Below are 22,096 nucleotides of genomic sequence, written 5' to 3'. Positions count from 1 at the left end.
ATACTGGTTTGAAACTGAGGCTGTTGATACAAATCCTTCATTCTTACTAGATAGTTGAAGGATATCTAAAATGCATTTAATAATTTCATAAGTTATTTTCGCTGTTTTCCTATAATGCCATAGTGGTCAATGGTAATATCGTTTACTCGTCGCCTGGCCGTCATCTCCTTACACTTAAAGTATTGTATTGTAGTTGATCTTAAAGCCTTTTCATAGAGGAAACTGTGTTCGTTTTAATTTTCAATGATTGTACCACGATAAAATTGTACTATGTCTAATATGTAGTTCCTACATTCATTGTTAGATGGCTGTGTATAAGCGAATGCTAGCGCCACTACTGTAAAACTATTACAAACAAATTTCTCGTGAGCCGTGAGGCGCTTTGCGAACTGTGGGAAACAGCGACGAGTTGTCAGGCAAATGCAGGCAGAGTTCGTGGAGGGAGGAGGTGACATTCGGTGCAGAGGTATGAGTGTTGTTATTTTTTAAATTTTATTTCATACAAGTTCGCTTAGCAGTATGTTAAACAGTTAAATACCTGGAATATGAATACAACTTTGAAGGATGTTGGTTAACTTATGCTCAGCAAAAAAGTAGGTTAGCAAACGCTGAAAGTGGAACAAGGGCCCTACTTCTATCATTATTCTCTTTGACGTCATTTAGGGTAATAGCAGGGTGACTACTATGGTATACAAATATTATCGGCCGAAGCCCACGATGGTAGGTTACGTATTAAATTAAACCAACGTCACAAACTGAAACGTCATAAAAATAAAGAATTGCTTATGCCAGGTAATAATGTAGTAACAAAGTATAATTATACTGAAGTAGAAATTATTAATTTATTATTGTTTCAATAGATTGATTTACTTTCAAAATTTATAAAGTCTTATTTGTGGACACGCAACACATAAAATTTGAGCATAATAGCGTTTTGCACTACGTACTTGATATTTATCAGAATTATTTCATAAATTAAGTAGTTGTCAGACTGCCAGCAGACGTCTTTTCTGGCGGGATGTTTGAAACACCGAAGCGTAGTAGTACCATGTGTTGTTCTGAACTTAGAAGCTGTCATGTAGTTTAGTTTATATGTATACTTATTTGATTGTCTCTATATTAATTGTTAACAATGTCTTAGAAGTAGAACAGAACGAAAAGAGTCGTACATAATTAAATATATTCAAAATGGCCCAGAACAATCGAGACTGTGAAGCTACATATTATTCACCCCGCCCACCAAATATTTTCCTCAAGAAAGAAGACATAATTGCTATAAATTGTTTCAGCGACTTACTTTTAATCATTATTAGATATCTGTCATCAATAACAAGACAACGAAAAAATCTGCAATCGTCTATGGATATCTTCTTTTCTGTTCAGCATCCGTAAATGTAATATATTATTATTATTATTATTATTATTATTATTATTATTATTATTATTATTATTATTATTATTATTATTATTATTATTATTGCCGCTGCTGCTGTGTTTAAATTGCATAAGTGCTTATCAAGTTCATCACAACTTACTGTATATATTAGTGTTTTGTTATTTCCATTGTTGTATTGTTTGAAACTGTATTGTAAATTAATAAACTATCATTACTATCAAAACATGGAAAGAGGTCTTTCCAGTAAGGATTCCCGATATTGTCAGTTGACAATGCTCCGCCTCTCAGTCAAATCAATGTGCAGTTGTCATGCCAACCGTTACCATAGTGACAAACAAGGTTCGGCCTATGCTTCTCTTTTGCGTTAATTTTCTCTGTCTCTCCTTCTCCAACAATCCCTCTCCCCACACCTACCCAAATCTCAATTTCAAAAGGTTTTTTTTTTTTTTTTTAGGGGGTTGGGGGTTGAGGAGATAATATTAAAGGATCAATATACCAGTACGAACGGTGGCGAACTTTGCCGAATATGCACGAATGAGCACATCAATAGTTAGACCGGAATAGGATTTGTTAGAAGGGTGGGTCCTGGGGCCCCAATTTAAAAAATTTGTTTTTATTTTTATACAAAATTTGAACTTGCTCGGAAAGTATCGTTAAGAAATGTATTACACTTCAAATAAATAAATAATTATGAAGCAAGTAGCTTTTTAATATTTTAATGCATAATACAGACATATTTTACTGTATTTTAACCCGTGATTCATAGCGAATTGAAAAAGACTGATCAAAGTTGTGCTAATATCGTTTAGAAGTGACCCCCAACATGGTTACGTAAGCTTGCTGTAAAGGACAGGAGACCTTGCATTTGTATCGATGTGGTCGCAGTATTATAAGCAGGCCATGCCTCGCTCCCAGCGCTGGATCGATGTGGCCAGGAAGGCAAGGCGGGTGGGATACCCAATAGGCCTCATACGCTGAAATGTATTGCATACTACATCTAACCAGTGTTAAAATGTGTAGTTGTATAATATTATTCTTTATTAAAACAACGTATGTTACTTGCATTTTTTCTTTTTGTATTCATGAATAGTTTGCAGTAACAGAAGTAATAGTCATTCTTTCTCTACGAAACATTGAAGCTATAAATTATACTTTCTTATTTTACTTAAAACATATGCTGTCCTTGGTTAGGGCAACTCGGTCTGTTAAGACTGCCACCAACTCGGCCGGCAAGCGACAGTGCGCCTAAGAATAGCGAGATATTATGACGTCACGACTGGCGGTGAGCTGTACGTATATCGACAAGAGGCTGTGCCGCCGCCGCCACCACCACCACCACCACCACCACTACTACTACCTTCACCACCGTGCCCCCTGTTCCCCCACCTCATAATACACACCATGGCCGCCCACAGTATACAAGCTAGCCTTTACTGTCTGTCTGAATGCTACCATCGGAACAACAAAGTGCTCTAACAAGAATGTCATCTTGACGTCAGCAGACATATGGGGGTGAAAGGATAAACGTGGCAAATTATGACGCAGGACTTATTAGTCACCAAGCTAAACAAAACACATTTAGTGACTTCTTCCTTATAACATTGTAAATACGAAATCAGACTTAAAAGTTCTTAATGCGGTTGTGAATTATATATACCATACATATAATATATTTATTTATATTTGTATATGCATACATACTCCTATCGAAAGTAATTTATGTTGGAACATTTATAAGTATACAGTTTAGTATTATTTGAATTAAACTATATTGGTGCAATTATGACGTCTCGAATTTATGAGAATTTGTACGTTCAATAGCAATACTATTTGTATACGTGTTTATGACCATAATATAAAAGAAAAAAGAATGATTGACTATGCATAATGTAATGTTGAATATCGTAATATTTCATGGTATTTTATAATTAGCGTAAAACGTTGTAATTACTTATATATTATATCCGAAATAGCGACACACCAATTTTTTATACAATAAGGAAGAATTTGTCCTCTAGCCTCTTGCAGGGTATATCGAAATAGCTCATAGATGATTCTTGATTTTAACACACAATCGGTAGAAGTATGGTTGTTTTTAAATGTGCACCTTTTAAAAGTAAATTTTATATGAACTTACATTTTACATTGTCTTATATGTTATAGTAACTATTATTAAAATAGCTTTTGAAACGTTGTTTTTTTCTGCTTTCAGAAGAGGGAAAATTCCGTAATGCCTAGATCGTACGTCACATTCGCCGATGTCTGCGCATGTGCAGTCCCCTGGATAGAGGCTAACAGAGTACTGCTACTATCCAGTGCAGGTGCGTTGAACTGGTCGGAGTGACATTTCTGTATAGTTTTCTCAAGAAAAACTAATAATTAATGAATGTGTGCAAAGTATGATATGGTGTATAGACTTTGTAATCAAATATTATTAATGTTTATACCACATAAGCATGTGAAACTAATTATTGGGGATAGTATGTGCATGTTCGAGGCGTTTTATACTCCTAACAATTTTGCCCGGGCAATCCAATTCAAAAGTCTGGTACTGAAAAGAAGTGTATGAAAAATCTCTTTAAAACCATAGGCAAAATAGAAATAGTTCTGTAATAACATTATTCCATAAATTGTAAATAAACGTTACATGTAACACATATATGTAACTTAAACAAAGTAAGGTAGATTTTTATAATATACAATACAAACAACGGCATATTGCTTTTGTAAATACTGAGTTACATTTTGTAGTCCATTGGTTCTATTGAAAATTAAATAACCATAATTTACATAAGCTATTTATTACAGAGAGATGAAGTGTCGGAATTCAGATATTTTGGTATCGCCTGTGGCAGATTGAGATTTTGTTACTACCATCGTCAGATATAGTAGGTATGTCAGTTTCGTCGAGTTGATGGTAGAGTCACTCATTTTTGTTATACTGCCTTTCCTGTTTGTCTTAATGTGTAAAAGAAATTTGTATGATTGCTTTTTTTTAGGTAGGCGAAGAGACCTAGTGAACAGGTATGCAGAACGCTCAGGGTATGGACTCTCATGTACATAATATTACTTCTTCTGGTAATTCGTATAAAAATTCTGAATGCGGACTGCCTCAAGAGAAAATTATCAGTAAATCTATTGTTGGTAAAATTTATACAACAGAAATAAAAAATGAAAGTAACCACAATGCAGAACTTCATTCCACAACTAGAGAAGATGGGCAGGAAGACATATGTATTTCAAGTGATGTGGACAGCAGACGTGAAGTGACACAGATTTCAGCTTCAACAACAGAAGCTTTAAAAGCTAAAATAAAACGTTGCAGACAAGCATTGAATTCTGAAATAGGAAAGAATGCTTCCGTTTCATGTTCGAGTGTTAATGAGAGTACTAAGGGTGATCGTAATCAGGATTTCATTCCAGTTGTGACAAAACTAACAGGTATCTCACAGGAGGAAGAGGATTCTATAGCAGAGAGCTCTTTGTGTGAGGCGTCCGGTAGTGCAGAAAGTCAAGAGGAAATTCTAGAGTCCAACGATCGTTCAGATGGAAGTGATTCGGGCCTGGGTTCTGATTTAGCAGAAGATAGAGGTGCCCCTGCAGATTCACTTTCATCTGGCTCTGCAGATGAATCTGGTAGCACTGCAGCAGGTGGACAAGCCGATAGTGAAGAAGGAGCTGCCAGTAGTGGCAGTGACAGTGAGGCACATTTTCTAGACAGGATTCAGGATGATTTAGTGGAATCCAGTAAGGATCTTGCTAGATCTGTAAATACGTTAGTATTACCAACAGACGTTCTGGAGGCGAATTCAGATGTTGTTGGTACTTCGTGTGATAACGAACATTTTACATCGGACAACACGCTGAGTAATTTCGAACATTCAGAATTTACGACAGCTTGTCCTAAGAACCCTTTATCCAGTCCAAAGAAAAAATCTACCGTTGAAGGAGGACCAGAAAGTTTATTTGAACTGTCAGGTATCAGCTCTTCTACACCCTCTGATGTCCAGCAATCGACCATGGGTTTGAATTACTCTTCACAATCTCGTTCTTCAGCAGAAGTAGACACAGATCTTGGTTCAATCCTGAACAGTACATCAAAGTCATCTTCGAGGCGCAGCAATCTGAAGCGTCATCTTTCCTATGATGAGGAGGATGGTCCGCAAGCCAAGAAGAGGAAAGCTATCAGCTTCGACAAGGTGACTGTGTACTACTTCCCACGTGCCCAGGGCTTCACGTGTGTCCCATCGCAGGGTGGCTCCACCTTGGGCATGGCATCGCAGCATGCGCACGTTCAGCAGTTCTCGATACTGGAGCATGCCGTTGAGCAGCGACGCCTCCATCGACAAGTAAGTCACTCTATATTGCCAGTCATAATTTAGGCTATTTTAAACTTTAGTTACCAATAAATTGCAGTATCGTAATTTTTAAAACCTATTGGGTATCAGCAAGAAAAAGTTAAATATGGAGGTGGTAGTTTCCACTATTTTTGAGTAATTTTATCATTCAGAACATTAAAGGAGATCAAGAAAGGATTGTTTAGTCTATGATAATCTGTTACAATAACGTGTGGTAATTTTATAAAATTGTGGTACCAAAGGAAGGCTGATACCTACCAAAATGCGTACCATACAAAAACCTAAACTAACCAAACTTAACCTCACTGATCCTCGACCTTTCGAAAACTCTCCATCTTTCTGAGACGTACCTACCGAAAAGCTTATATGCAAGGCATACAACCTATCAGTGTAATGTGGTCTATAACTTCTACCAGCCACCACATTCACAGCAACTTTCAACCCTTATTCCGATGCAAATTGTTGTCGCCCCTTATCTTTTGTTTGCAGATGTACGATTCGACTAGCAGCAAATTACGTAAATAAATTTTACCCCTCTTGGTATATCGCAGTTATAAAGAATGCTCATTTTGCTGTAAGATATCAAACATGTGTCAGGCAGTGGCACCAAATCCAAATTAGTATGCTCATTTTACCTTTTGGCATAATCTATTTCATAATAGTAGACTTTGTAGTTATATCTTCAGGTAACGATAGAGTGCAATGATTTCTCCCATTGATTTCTGAATCGATGAGCTTGATATTGATAATTAGGCCTACAATATAGTATTATTATTGTTTGATCTATATTATTATTATTATTATTATTATTATTATTATTATTATTATTATTATTATTGTCCACATCTGTGGAGTAATGGTTGGCACATCTGGCCGCGAAACCAGGTGGCCCAGGTTCGATTCCTGGTCGGGGCAAGTTATCTGGTTGAGTTTTTTTCTTAGGTTTTCCCTCAACCCAATATGAGCAAATTCTGGATATCTTTCGGTGCTGGGTCCCAGACTCATTTCACCGGCATTATCACCATCTCATTTAGACGCTAAATAACCTAAGATGTTGATAAAGCATCGTAAAATAACCTACTAAAAATTATTATTATTATTATTATTATTATTATTATTATTATTATTATTATTATTATTATTATTATTATTATAATTATAAGGAGGAGTTAGAAAGAAATTGTGAATAAGCAGAGAGAAACTGGAGTATTCAGAGAAAAACGTTCCATAACAACTACTACTACTACTACTACTACTACTACTACTACTACTACTACTACTACTACTACTACTACTACTACTACTACTACTATCCCTTATTCTACGTAATGTGGTTTGGATAATTATGTAGTAAGCAACAGCCATTCCATCTTCCCGCAGTACAGGTCCAGGGTACTTGCATTACTAAATATACATATATAGGGTAATAAATTATATTTTAATTAAATATTCAACACAATTATTCTTATGATTGACATATTTTCAGTCTCTTTATGTTTTAATGGGAAAGTATGTTCCCTAGATATCTGTTGTAGGAAGAAGCAATCTGGCTGATACTTACTGAATGGTAGGCTACATATAATTACCGTGTTTTGGATTTAAACTGATATTGCCAAGTGCCATTTTGCAACAACTTGTAAGCAGTCCATGTAACAGTAATATAATCATCACTCTGCCTAGGGAAATCAGCAATTGAAAAGTTCGAATTTACATGAAGAAAAAGAAATCAGGAGAGAGATTTTCACCGAGTATCACCATGTTATTATGCCTAAAACAAATACGGTACTGTTCCCCCCCCCCCCCAGTTCTGTTATCATGGTCCTGTTGGGAATGGCATTGTCAAAAAACTCTGTGAAATTTTTTTCTTATATCCAGGGACTCTCAGATTTTCTCATCAGTGTTGTAACTTATTGTACATTAAATAATTGTTATTGCAGCATGTACCGTACTTGTGGCATGATCATTCTCAACAATTAAAGGCATAATTAGTGACTCACCTACTTGTTTTTCACATTGAAATAACACGAAACATTGTTTGAACTTGAATCACACCACATGACTGTGACAGTGCACTAATTTTTCGTAGAAATATGGTTCAAATCTCTATAATTACCGAAAGGTATGCCGTATATTTCCTGGGGAGATGGAGGACCTCCACTTGCTGCTTGCAGGCTGTTGTGTAGCTTAGAAATGGCATAATAGTTATTCGGCAAAATAACTTAATTATAATTGTACAGGGTAAGTTAAAGCTAAGTTAGCCTGTTGGCAGTCTTACTTCGCTTTGGGGTTGGTAATGGGCAGCGTGTTGGGTTTTTCCTGATTGGTTGTTTCCTCTAAGCTTGGTGCAGAACACAATGCATGGGTTTTCCTTGCTAATATTGTTTGCACTAAGCTGGTGACAATTCTGCTTGCACTTTGCATTGTCAATCATCGTTATACACTATCTACCAAAAAGTAATTGGGCACTCTTTTTGCCCCTTTAGCACCTGTTGGTACCACCTCTTGTTGCTATAAGAGCAGTCACCCTGTCAGGCATGTTCTCCACTAATTTGTGTAGGATATCCACTGGAATGCGTCGCCATTCCTCTAGCAACATGGCACTCAGTTGGACAATGGAAGTTGGCCACATCTCCTGAGACCTCAATCGCCAGTCCAATTCGTCCCAAAGGTGCTCAGTGGGATTGAGATCAGGACTCTGTGCATGCCAGTCCAACCGGTGAACATTACTGTCTGCATACCACTGCATAGTAGCCGCCGAAACATGGGGCCAACTTCCATTGTCCAACTGAGTGCCATGTTGCAAGAGGAATGGCGACGCATTCCGGTGGATATCCTACACAAACTAGTGGAGAGCATGCTGGATAGGGTGGCTGCTGTTATAGCAATGAGAGATGGTACCACGAGGTTCTAAAGAGGCAAAAACAGTGCCCAATTACCGGTACTTTTTGGTAGATAGTGTACTATATTGAGAAAGACGTATTTTCAGCCATAGTTAGATACACAGTACTGCAACGCATTTCCTTGTTGAAACATATCTACTGAAGAAGAAGTTGTGTGAAATCTATTTATGCTACTTTCGGCGGCAATTTTCAGAGACTTATATAACCATTGTTACATTGTGTTAAATTACGAAATAAATGGCAAGAAACAGGTTTCGTTTTCAATAAGAAGAAATGTTCGAAGCATAAACACAACTTGTATAGGGTGCAGCAATGGAATATGATGGTTTTTCAAAGTGCAGCTGTTTCCAGTGTTTCTGTGTAAGAAAGAAAAAATTCTATAAATCTGTCAACATGACAACAACTTTAATCACAAGGAAGAAGGATAAAGCTAAACAAATGTTGGTACCCGGTTCTAAACAGAACATATAAGAAGCTACTACAACAGAAGTATGGAACTCAGAACAGGAGCAGCGAACGAAGTGGCGCAGACCGCAGCGACAACAGGCCTTGGCCTGCTAGCTGCACTATAAATACGCCCGCACAACCAGCCACAGGATCAGTTGCCTCAGGTATGCCCGAGAATAGTTTTGCGACCTCGGATACCACTCCACTGAAGATGTCTGCCGCAGTTGCAGACGAAACGTTTGGTAGAAAATCAACCAACAGACCATGACCTCTCAGCCCGGAAAATGAATCTAGATCTATAGACTCCGGCCATGAAAGCCTATACGAAAAGAAAACATTGTTTGTGTGAACTTAAAGTTACACAATTTCTCCCATCATTTTTTTCTTCCAAACACCATCAGGTTATCTTTCGACACTTCTGGTCTTCTTTCCTGGCAGTGGCTTAGGTGTAATTCACTACCAAGGTTGGGGGTCCTGGAAGACGGAGTTACATTTCTCCGGTGATATGATAGGATGATCATGATTATGTAATGCCAGTAGAAGTCTTAAATCTTAACCGAACTTAAATTCCTGTGCTGTAACCAGGAATCGAACCCGGGACCTTATGAACCATATCCAGAAGCTCTGACCAGTAGACCTTGTGTAGTGTAAGATAATATGGTTAATCATTCAGTGCAGGAACTGTCTGCAAACATTGTTTCCTGGATACATCATTTCACAATTTGGAGACATCAACTAGCCGCCAAGGTCCCCTGATCTGATGGCACGCAACTACTTACTGTGGGGATATTTGAAAAATAAGTATAAGTACAGATTGATAAGTTGTGTTATATTGTAACTGCTGTTTTTTTTTTTTCAAAATGTTTTCTTTTAATTCGGTTCATTGTCCTGCAATAAGGCTATGAAAATCGTCACATTTCAATGCTGCACCTGGTAAAACGTCTTCAGTTGATAATGTTTCAACAAGGAAAATGTATTGTTATACTGTAGAGCTAACTGAGGTTGAAAATATACGTCTTTCTCAATACAATTCACTAATGAAGATTGTCCACACCTGTGGAGTACTATTAACGCGTCTAGCCGCGAAACCAGGTGGCCCGGGTTCGATTCCCAGTCGGGACAAGTTACTTGGTTGAGGTTTTTTTGGGGGTTTTTCCTCAACCCAATATGAGCAAATGCTGGGTAACTTTCGGTGTTGGACCCTGGACTCATTTCACCGGCATTATCACCATCTCATTCAGACGCTAAATAACCTAAGATGTTGATAAAGCGTCTTAAAATAACCAACTAAAAAGAAAACTAATGAACACTGACAATGCAAAGTGCCTTTAGAGTTGTGTTGCTGGCTTAATACAAAGAGTTAATGAGGAAAACACATACATTATGTCCTTGTCGGGCTTAGGGGAAAACCCAAAACATTGCTCATCAAAAAGCAACCTAGTGGCTCGGTAAGAACCCTGGTAACTTTGGTTTGACTCACTCTGCGTGTGCTATGTTAATGGAGACTGGAATGACCTGAAATTGCTTATTATGCACATGATTGTGTAATACCCAGCTGTTACAGGGCTTCTCACATTGTGAAATTATACCTGCTGATGGGTTTTCAAATAACCATAATGTAATTAAAATATATTTTTGTTTGAATCATAACTTCGATATTTGATCTAATATGGTTAATACTGCATGGAAAATTATTGGCTTCCTCATACACAATTAGTTTGAACCCTAATAATAGGAGGTACTGTTCACTCTACAAATAAACACAGTGAGGCGAGAATTACCAGTTTCTTCCTCTCCTTCATCTTCAACAACTCGAATGCCAGTATTGACAGCTTTGGTTAGCTTCTTTCACTCTTGAATACCAAGAAAAGTGATACTGCAAAAGATATCCTAAAATTAAGTGTTCGCATAGGCTTCCGCGGCTGGTGTACATGGTGTGTGGATAAACTTCAGGGCTTCTATATGAGCTCGCATACTATTTCCTTATCCAACAACTGCTCTGAAGATGACCACAACACAGCGGTCGAAACATCAGCCACCAACACCAAGACAACGCGGTAGAAGCCCTGAAGCTTATCCACACACCATATCCTAAAATTGCTAGTATTGGAAAGTATTCATAGTAGATTCCCTAATAAAAAATGACTTCCTATATTTACTGACGGATCCCTAGTGTTCAGCCAAAAGGGAGCCGGTGCTGGAGCTACATGGCCACTTTTCTCGTTTTATAAATCCGTTGGTTATAGAGCTACAAATTTTGATGGAAAAGTTGAAGCCATCTATTCGACACTTCAAAATGTGTTGTACCAGATTTTCAACAAGCTGTTATATTTAATTCTAAAGCAACTATTACCACTCTAATAACCAATCTGTTACCTAAAAGTAAAAAAATAACTGATTGTTGGAAAATTATATACCATCTGATACAGTTTAACAAAAGGATAGCTTTTCAGTAGGTGCCGGCACATATGGTAATGAAGCTACTGACCACTTTACTAAGAAGGAAAGTAATATCTTACAAAACTCTGTCAAGTTTATTATTTTCAACAGTTTAAAAGATTAATCAACTCAAAATATAATATCATACCATTTCCGCGAAATTTCAAGTAATAAAACATGGGAGTGTCTCAGTGTACTCCATAAGACAAAAAAAAAAAAAAAAAATGAGCGGTCTCCAAAGACTAAGACCTGATCAGAAAACTCTGGAGAACTTTGTATGACACTGCATCTCACGCATTCGAATACACAACCTCGAATCTATTTCCCTGACCATTAAGCATTATTGTTTTCTACTAGTTGCTGTTCCATTGGGTCTAACACTTGTAGGTAGTAGGCTAATTACTGTAACATCGAGAGTTCGAATCCTCCCTCTTCTTTATTCTTCTTTTCTTTCTTTCTTTCTTTCTTTCCTTCTTTGAATGATCTGTATCTGCTATTCTTTCAATATTTTAATGTGATGAATGAATTTTAGGGCACTTATGTGTAAACACATGCAAACCAAAATAGAGAATTGAAATAACATTTCTTTGTGAAAATAACATACACCGTATAATAATTATCAGGTTTTACAATGTCGTAGGATATCTTCCATTTTCAGAATTCTATAGCCTTTTTCCATACTTCTCTATTCTCCTATGCGCCATTTCCTAATCCCCTTTCTCTTATTGTTCTAATTATTCCTTGTGCCCATGTCAATTTTGGTCTTCCCCTCTTACTTTTCCCCATTGGAATCTATTTGTACACGTTTTTCGGCAATCTATCTTCTGTCATTCTCTTCATATGACCAGATCATCTTAATTGTTTTTTTTAATATACCGGATCTATGATCAGTGACCTGTACAGCTCTCTACTGCTTGCATGGGACTCATGGGAGTGTTATGCAATAGGGTAGTTCCCTCGCCAGTGAAATTCATACCTGTTTTGCGCAATATTATCACTTACCTCAATTTTCAAAGTGTTGTCCCCTGGCGCGAATTTTTGGCAGCAACTTCTCCAACACTAATATTTAGCAAATGTATTGTTTATAAATACCCTTTATTTGATTGTAAACAGTGGTTGAGGCAGATATTTATTGTCTATGGCAGGAACTAAATGAAAGCGACAAGACAGCAGATATTTATGGTCGGTCGCGGGTATGTGACAATCCACTCACACGACCTGTACAGCTACAAAATAGAACACAGTGCAGTCTACAAGCTGTCCTTGCACGTCAATTTTTTCTCATATAATAATTAAATAACAATAAAAATAAAAACTGTATATCGGGTGTATAAACCTCGTGAATATATTACTGCCTTCATTCTTTGGGGCATGAAAAAAAGCAAACATCTAAATTTAATGACAGCGACTCTCTCCCAAGCTGCTTCTACTAACTCCCATAGGGCATCTTTTGTCCGTACTTTTTCTGGAGGGCAATGTGATTTCATATCTTGCCCACATATTTTCCAGAGGGTATAAATCTGGAGATTGAGGAGGCCACTCCTTTCACATCAATATCCTGTTGTCTCTGGAGTAACCAGTTTCAAAATCTTGCACGTGTGTGGACAGGATGATTATCCTGTTCAATGCTTTCTTCAGGATAACTCATTCTCAGAGAGTAGCAAGATTAGTGCATTTTCCATTCATTGCAGTTCAGTTTAGTTTGTGGCAATGCAGTAGACCTACACATTAAAACAGCGAATCTTTATTTATGACATTATGAAGAAATCATACAAAAATTGCCATGCTATATTTCTTCAGAAATATAGGCCTACTGATGTTCAGCAACAGTCTGATTCAACAATCCATAATTTAATGAAAAAATTGAAAGAAATTGGCTCATTTTTAAAGAATAAACAAATGCATAAATTGCTTTCTAACCGAAGAATAATCTCCCACAAAATGTTTAAGAAAAATAGCTCAATAGACACGTCCAAGAAATCAGCATGGAATGCAACAAAATTGTTAACACTAAAGCTTTACAAAACTACAGTCTTTCATAAATTGAGATCCTGTGCCTGGAGTTCAGTTCTATTGATAGAAACGAAATGCAGCATTTGTCTAGAAATCTTTTAAAAAATGTGAAGTGTGCATTAGAGAGAATGGTAGACAGTTCCAGCACTTAATAAGGTAAGCCAATAAATTATATCTGTAATGTAATACGTTAAGTCGTGAGATTTTATTGCCGAGAGCTGTCATGCTAAATCATAGTTAAGTGGACACTTTTGGAACGGATCAATACTAAGTAAAACTTGTTTCCAGATGTACAGCCATTTCTAACACATTGAAATTCTTGCCTCATGATATGAGAAATCTCTATACATATATTTTTTGATAGATTTGATGAAAGAGAAATTGAGAGCATATACATCTGAGAACTAAGACATTCACATTCCTCAACTAAGTAAATAATTATCGAATTATCTTCCTAATTTGAAGTGAATGTGTTTTTTATATATATAGGCGTAAGTTTACTCTTTTGTCAGTACAGTGAAGAATTGAGTTAATATGTCATTACCGGTATATCTTTCAATACACCATTGACTGAACCGTTAGCACATTGACTTTCTATGCTAGTGGAACTTGTTATGAACAAAAATAGTACGTTTTCTTTGGAATTGTAATTTCCCTAGCCATTATTTTTCAATGTCGTCCATAAAATAAAATAAATAAGCAGATTCATACTGTCACCATGATGTGCCCATATATCTGATGTTTGATAACAAATGCATTTCCCCATCCATGAAAAATACTCCTGGACCTTGGTCCACTGGACATAGATTTATGTCTCACGCACTTCAGAATGTACTGTTCCGATTATTTTGTATTTATCCCAAAGATAGTCCTTAAAATGAAAGATTTTCTTGGTTTTATGTAATAATTTCTATGAAATTTTGTATACTTTCTCCATGAAGCACACTTTAAAAATGTCATGGATATGTATGTGCCACATATCTTAAATTGACTTTTCACTAATAATACCGTAGAAGAGGGTAAAGTCGATCAAAATTTTGCAATTTTTAATGATATTGAGGTTATGCAATGGAGCGAAGTTCCTCAGAAAATAGTATTTTGTCGTCATGTCCTTCACTTATGAAATCACATTACAAGAAGTGAATTACAATTTACCAAAGTCTGATTTTTTTATTATATTTGTGATCGAAGTTACCTGTTTAAATAGAGTAAAGTCGATCACCATTGAATGTTTAGTTTAAGATCGATTTTAAAATATTGTGAAGTAAAGTTGATCACTGTTTATGTTTTTAAGAACAAATTAAGTGTATTACATGTATTTTATTTATTATAAGGGGTGTAGAAAACAATAATAATCTATTATATAAGTCTATAGGATTATATAGTGTATATTTTGTTACTGTGATCATACAATTCGATACAATTAGGCCTATAGGTATCCACTGTACAAACGTGATTATGATTGCCAATATATAAAACCTAAAAAATTGATACTTCACATATCAACCAGGTTAAATAAATAAATAAATAAATATCAACAAACAAAGATTTAAGAATTCAAAATTTACATTGAAATACCACACTTCAGTTATAATCTAAAATGCTATTCAACATTGCTTAGGTTTATGTCAGATGTTATTTGAAATCTTCCCCTCCTCATATCACTTTAGAAACTACGGTACGTTGTTCCCATCATCAGTTACAGAGAGGTATACAAAATACGTTCCTTTGGCAGTGCTTCTCTTACGCAAGAAATTCACCATAAATTCGTCTTCCTCTTTCCCCACTATCCCATCAATATAAGCTATACTATGACACTTTTCTGTTTATAAGTGTTAGTTGGAGGTATTTCGGTGGAAAAATTTATTCTTCCTGCTGGTCCTATCTGCTTCGAGTAGGTCGATGGCATGATCGACTTAACCCTACAAAGGTACAAGTTTTCTTAAAATAATAAGTTTCAATACTAACATTTGAAGGGTACACGGGAATAACGATCAAGGTCGATTTTAGAAAGTTTCGAGAAAAACGAATTTCAAAGTTTAAGCACTTAATACTTTGTTATGTGTGTATTTAATAAAAATTGACGTAGTGGAATGTCAAGAATGATGATTTCTTATTACTAGCTAGACCACATGATAGTACTTCCTTTCCACTATAAGATAGCATTATTAACTCAATTTCGATTTTTGATGGACCTTGATCGTTTTTCCTGTGTACCCTTCATTTACGATCTGCAAAACTATTATTTCAGGATACAATCTCAACCAAAAGTACTTACGTATACTTCTTGTCTCCTTTCACTGCTGACGATAATTTAGAGTTTGTATGACTTTTGTTTTCGTTTAAGAGAAAAAGTTGAGAATAACCATTTTCACTTCAACGGTAATTGCACTGTGTTCCCATTGTTGGCATTCGCAGGCTTTTTGTTGTCCCTCTCACTTACATGTGCAATGACAGGCAATGAAGTCAGCATAACAAAATTTTAACAAGTAACTGAGATAATATATCATTTTCAATAAAAAATCGCACATGATCGATTATACACCCACTAATCGACTTTACCCATTTCTACGGTATCTTGAAAAGACAGACTCCTCTCGCTGCTAGCAACACAGACCGCATACAGTAATGCCATGCTATGTAGCTTAGATTTAATGTCGTTATCTGTTTTCAAATAAAAATTGCATTATCATTGACATTGCTCCATAAACTGATGCTGTGTAGTAAAGTATGAAGCCATTATATCTTATCTGTGTTTCCAAATTATATGCAATATTAGTTTACTCGAAAATAATGAAGATAAAAAATTTTTGTATATTAATATTGAAGGTATTGTGCTTTTAAATTTGTACCTTTGATAAAGTAGGTCTATATATGTAATGCTAAGGACTGAATTACATTCTCTTTATTGAGATTTTTCCATTTTACTTGTTTTTACCCCCCCCCCCTCAATACAAATATATTATAATTGCATATTTTATTAGGAATGCAAATTTCGCAAATTGAATATTACAGTTACAGGAAATTTTAAATATCGGGTGAAAATTAAATACCTATGTTGATACCGGTACAATAAAATCAGCTTAAAAAAAAGTAAAATTTCTACATTAATTCCATAGTTGTTGGTGCATGCAGTCACCATTATTCACATCTTTTTTACTCCTTAGACTCTTCCACGCCCTGCAAGGTCAATTGTGGTCTACCATGGCACATTTTTTTTTGTTTCCTTTCAGAACCTATTGTAATGCCAGTATTAGATTTTGTTTCCTGACATTTTTTGCATGTCGAAACCTTATCAGTATTTCATTCTAAATACCGGTATTTTATATTATCTACTTCGCCTGCATTATCTTTAGTCGCTCTTTTCCCCTCTCACCACCCTTTCCCATCGCCCATCTCTCACCCTTCTTCCGCCTCCCCTTCTCTCTCTCTCTCTCTCTCTCTCTCTCACACTCTCTCGTCACTGTTGAATTCTTTTACAAAGTGTTCAAATCTAGTTGCATATTTGAATAACAGGTTACTTGCAAAATTGTCCGATAAATTATTCTCTTTGTACTATTAATATATTTCTAGTCTAAAAGAAACTAGGTTAGCAACCCCATTACACATTTCACTTTTTACAATTCTTCTTCTTTCATTTGTGAAATATCTTTAGGCACTTTAGCAGAATGCTTCTATAATGAGTGGGTAGCTGGTTCAGAGCACCATCTGCTGATACTGAAGTATTACAGCCTGAATTCCGCATATCAAATTTTAAACAGGCTTATATAATGTCTTTTTAATCTGAAATGCTGAATTTGAATAAATTCAGTGCAGTAGTATTTAAATTAGAATAATAGTAATAAACTGTTGAAGTTTTCACTAAAAAGTCGTTGAAGTTTACTGAACGAAACTTAAATGATTGTATAAAGATTTTTAAATATTGAAGTAAAAGAATTTTAGTTAATTATAATTAATGTTCAATTTATTATAACTAAAATATTGTCATTTAGTCACACACAATCACAATCTCAAAAAACTTTTTTATTTTTTTTTTATTTTCTATTACAGTTCTTTCGTTACACAGTTCTATAGTGAAAACAAAAAAACTGTGATTGCTGCAAAGTCATTCTGAAATATATTATACAGTCGGTATATAATTTTGTACGATAATAATGTCAGAAATACAATCAAGAGACAAAATGTTAGAAAACTATTTTTAGGCTATATTGAATTTTAATTTTACTGCAATTTAACATATTGACAAAACTGTTAAAGAGTTCGTGGTATTTATGTACAGTAAGCCTGCATTCATCTACCTATGTCTCCAAAACTCGTTATCCCCAGTTCCCCCCCCCCCGTGTCATTTTCATTGCACCATTACTTCATCAATGCCTTCTCATTTCATAATAATCTGTGCAGTTTAAAAGGGTTGTTAAATAAGACTGTACACGTGTATTTATATTATATTAATTCCCTCAGTGACATTTGGTTTAGAGACTATGATGTTAACAGCAAAGTAGAATTGAAACGAACTGAGCAGGATATTTGAAGAATGACGCAGTTCTTAAAGTCTTCGTAACCAGAATATACCTTTGATCCAATCTGCATTGTTTCTGATGATGATACGGTGATAAAATATATACTTCATATAGGCCACTGGCATAGTCTAGGGGTAGCGAGCAGATTGAGTTTATGCTTGGGCTTGGGTTCAAAGTCCATTTGGGTTGATTACCTGCGTGAGATTTTTCTGAGGTTTTCCTCAACTGTAAGGTGAATTTTCACGTAATTCCATGCGAATACTTGGGCTTATCTCGCCAATATGCCATTCACTATCACAGGTTGCACCAATGCTAGATAGCTAACTACAAACAAAGACAACAACAAACACGCAGACAACATATTGGCACAGATACATAGACGACATACTAATACTATACAAAGGAAACAAAAGACAGATCCAAAACCTGCATTAACACATAAACAAAATACACCCAAAGCTACACTACACATTAGAAATTGAAAACAACAAATCCATAAATTTTCTAGACATCACAATAACAAAAGTAGACAACAAACACGCATTCAAAGTATACAGAAAACCCACAACAACACACATACACAACACATCCATCCACCCAACACAACACAAACAAGCTGCATTCCAAACAATGGTACACAGACTACTCAACATACCAATGAACCAACAGGATTACAACGAAGAACTAAACACAATCAAATACATAGCACAAGAAAACGGATACAACCCTAAAATAATAGACAACATAATCACAAAAAACATAAGAATACAACACAAACACAAGAACACAAAAAATACATCAAACAAACATATGAAAATAAAAACACACACAAAATTGCAACCTCATTTAAGAAATTAAATTACAACATCGCATACAGAACAAATAACATTCTACAAAAACATCTCAACACACAAACAAACAAATACAACCACACAGGCGTATACAAACTCAAATGTAACACCTGCAACAACTTCTACATAGGATAGACAGGCAGATCATTTCAAACACGTTACAAAGAACACATCACAGCCATAACAAAATTACAAAACATCTCCACATATGCAGAACACATCACAAATGCTAACCACACTCACAGAGACATCAACACAGACATGGAAATACTACACATCCAACCAAAAAGCCAGAAACTAAACACACTAGAACAATATGAAATATACAGACACACGAAAACACACTACAACGAAATTCTCAACACACAATTCAATTTTAGAACACACACTCTTTGACTACGTTATACCACACGAACACACCCTCACAGGAAACAAAACAAGAGGCGCCAAGACCAACAATGACCAGTTCTGAGGATGACCCATAAATAGGTCGAAACATGTAAACAAGGTACCTTAGAATTTAACACAAGAAAGTCTTATCATACATATTTCGAAATGATACAGTGTTAAAAGTTGTGTAATCAAGATGTATTAATTTCTTATTCATTCTTTTCTTCGTCAATTCTCAGTTATCATAATCTTTCGAATCTGGTCCCTTTAGAAAAAAAGTTGTATTAAATTATTCTGAACAGTTCTGCTTCATGTGATTTCTTAGAGCAAAACGTGTAAGTGGCCTTACTATACTTGAACCACTTCAGCTTATGTGCCAAGTGTGTGTACAGTACTCATTGCATTGGTCAAAGGATCAGCATAAAGTGGACTTTTAAAATGTTGTTGTTGTAAATATACATACAGTATACAGCTGGCTGGTTGGTTAAAAACTCTAGGAAAAACCCTGCATATGACTTTGAATATTAGAAAAAAAAATTTTATAATAAACAGCAATAGAATGATCCATGGCGGTTGTTGTCTACCTTTTACTCACTCCAAAGTTTATTTTATATTATTAATAACGTATCATGCATAATAATGAAAGTGTTCTGTCTGCTGAAAGTTGTTAGCTTTGAGATACTAATAATCTTGTCAATATTAATAATAATAATAATAATAATAATAATAATAATAATAATAATACTTACTTACTGGCTTTTAAGGAACCCGGAGGTTCATTGCCGCCCTCATATAAGCCCGCCATCAGTCCCTATCCTCAGCAAGATTAATCCATTCTCTATCATCATATCCCACCTCCCTTAAATCCATTTTTATATTATCTTCCCATCTACGTCTCGGCCTCCCTAGAGGTCTCTTTCCCTCCGGCCTCCCAACTAACACTATATGCATTTCTGGATTCGCCCATACGTGCTACATGCCCTGCCCATCTCAAACGTCTGGATTTAATGTTCCTAATTATGTCAGGTGAAGAATAAAATGCGTGCAGTTCTGTGTTGTGTAACTTTCTCCATTCTCCTGTAACTTCATCCCTCTTAGCCCCAAATATTTTCCTAAGAACCTTATTCTCAAACACCTTAACCTATGTTCCTCTCTCAACGTGAGAGTCCAAGTTTCACAACCATAAAGAACAACCGGTAATATAATTGTTTTATAAATTCTAACTTTCAGATAATAATAATAATAATAATAATAATAATAATAATAATAATAATAATAAAAATAATAGTAATGATGTTTATTGCCAGAAAAATACAATGCAAAGAAATTGTAAATTAACAGAATTCTAGAATTCCCCTGAAAGAGTGTTCTCGTGCTTAGGGAAGGATTCGATACATAATAAATTTACATGCATAAATTACGATGAAGTAACATCTAAAATTAAGGTTTGTTCTCTTAACTGTATTATCTCAAATATATAATATTGAAAGTGTTATGTCATTTAAAAAGTGTTGTAGATTTGGATTGAAATGTCACTGTTAGAAGTCTTTCCAGTAAACTGAAGATTTGCCTTCTTCATGCATTGATAGTCTTGCGAAAAAATTTCTGGATAATTTTACTTCACTAATACAGTAGTTCTTACTAAAGAAACAGAAACAGGCTTTCCTACTCGCTTAGCTATGACATTTGGCTTTAGAGTGTGAAAATTCTTGCAGCATTGCCAGCTTTTGACCCACACTGAGCACGGACTAAGCAGAACTTTGATATACCGGTACCATGTGGTATTAATGGTAACAATTGTCGCCTCTACTTGTAGTGAAGTTAATTTACCACAAACTTAGATTGATAGGCAAACCGAAGTTCTTCCCCCATACAATGAGGTGATTTGTAGTTTTGGATGTCAGTTAGATTGCCATTTTTGTTCATTTTAATGAGTATGCTATACAGTAAAAATCACAAAGTATTATATTTAATGAACTTAGTAAACCTTCAAATGACATATGTACGATTTCTGTTTCTACTTCAGTTTTCTCCATTCTGTGCTATTGCACGTTCAAAACACTTTCTTACTGTATAAACTCAGTTTGAAATATCATACCTCAAATTTCAACTCCTGTGACTGCAAAGTAATGTGCTACTCATATAATCTTATTTAGGATGAATAGAAAATACCACTAACATATCTTTCTCTCCATACCTCTCTCGCCCTCTGTTCTCTTTCTCCTTCCCTGCTGTTTTTATCTTCAACATTAACCTTAAAATGGTACTATATTGATAAAAATTGATCATGTAGCAAAAATAATATCGTTTTTAAATTATTTCATTCATATTCCTTTATAATTCTCACTTATCTCCGCAGTTCTCAATTTATGGTGCACTGAAAGCATCAGTAACTTCAACTTCCTCTCTTAATTGTGCCTTGTGAATGCTAGCCAAGAACGAGTTAATGATGGAGAATTAATGAAATACTGGTGGGGAAAATGGGTGTGTTCCTAGAAAACCTAGTCTTTGTCCATCACAAAATTTCACTTGAACTTTGCGGAATTTAAATTTAGGTATGTAGCATGTAGAACTCATGATGCACTGACCATTTGGAAACTAATGACATTATGTTTTCTTGCAAATCAAGCTTCCAGGTATAACTCCCTGTAAAGTTAATTTGAATAATTTCGAGGGAAAAATTGTTCTGGGGCCGGGTATCGAATTATTCAAATTAACTTTACAGGGAGTTATTCCTGAAAGCTTGATTTGCATAATACACGTCACTGTACGTAACAGAAAA

At 35.5% G+C, this 22,096-nt stretch overlaps 1 protein-coding gene across 4 annotated transcripts in view; it reads left to right on the top strand.

Moving 5' to 3' along the window:
• The first annotated feature begins 369 nt into the window (after positions 1-369).
• Positions 370-22,096, top strand: part of Axud1 (AXIN1 up-regulated 1) — a 39,604-nt gene continuing 17,877 nt past the window's right edge. For 2 of the 4 annotated variants that reach the window (XM_069835566.1, XM_069835569.1), the window contains exons 1-4: positions 370-466; positions 3,609-3,717; positions 4,205-4,288; positions 4,396-5,745. In XM_069835566.1, coding sequence (XP_069691667.1) covers positions 4,423-5,745 — 1,323 coding nt within the window. In that variant the 5' untranslated portion in view covers positions 370-466; positions 3,609-3,717; positions 4,205-4,288; positions 4,396-4,422. Of the gene's footprint in view, positions 467-3,608; positions 3,794-4,204; positions 4,289-4,395; positions 5,746-22,096 lie in introns of those variants that run through there. The other 2 variants (XM_069835567.1, XM_069835568.1) reach the window with 2 other exon arrangements.

Source organism: Periplaneta americana, chromosome 9, assembly GCF_040183065.1.
Source record: "Periplaneta americana isolate PAMFEO1 chromosome 9, P.americana_PAMFEO1_priV1, whole genome shotgun sequence".
Lineage (NCBI taxonomy): Eukaryota > Metazoa > Arthropoda > Insecta > Blattodea > Blattidae > Periplaneta > Periplaneta americana.
The sequence above is the reverse complement of the archived record's forward strand: the minus strand, read 5'-3'. Positions and strand labels throughout refer to the sequence as shown.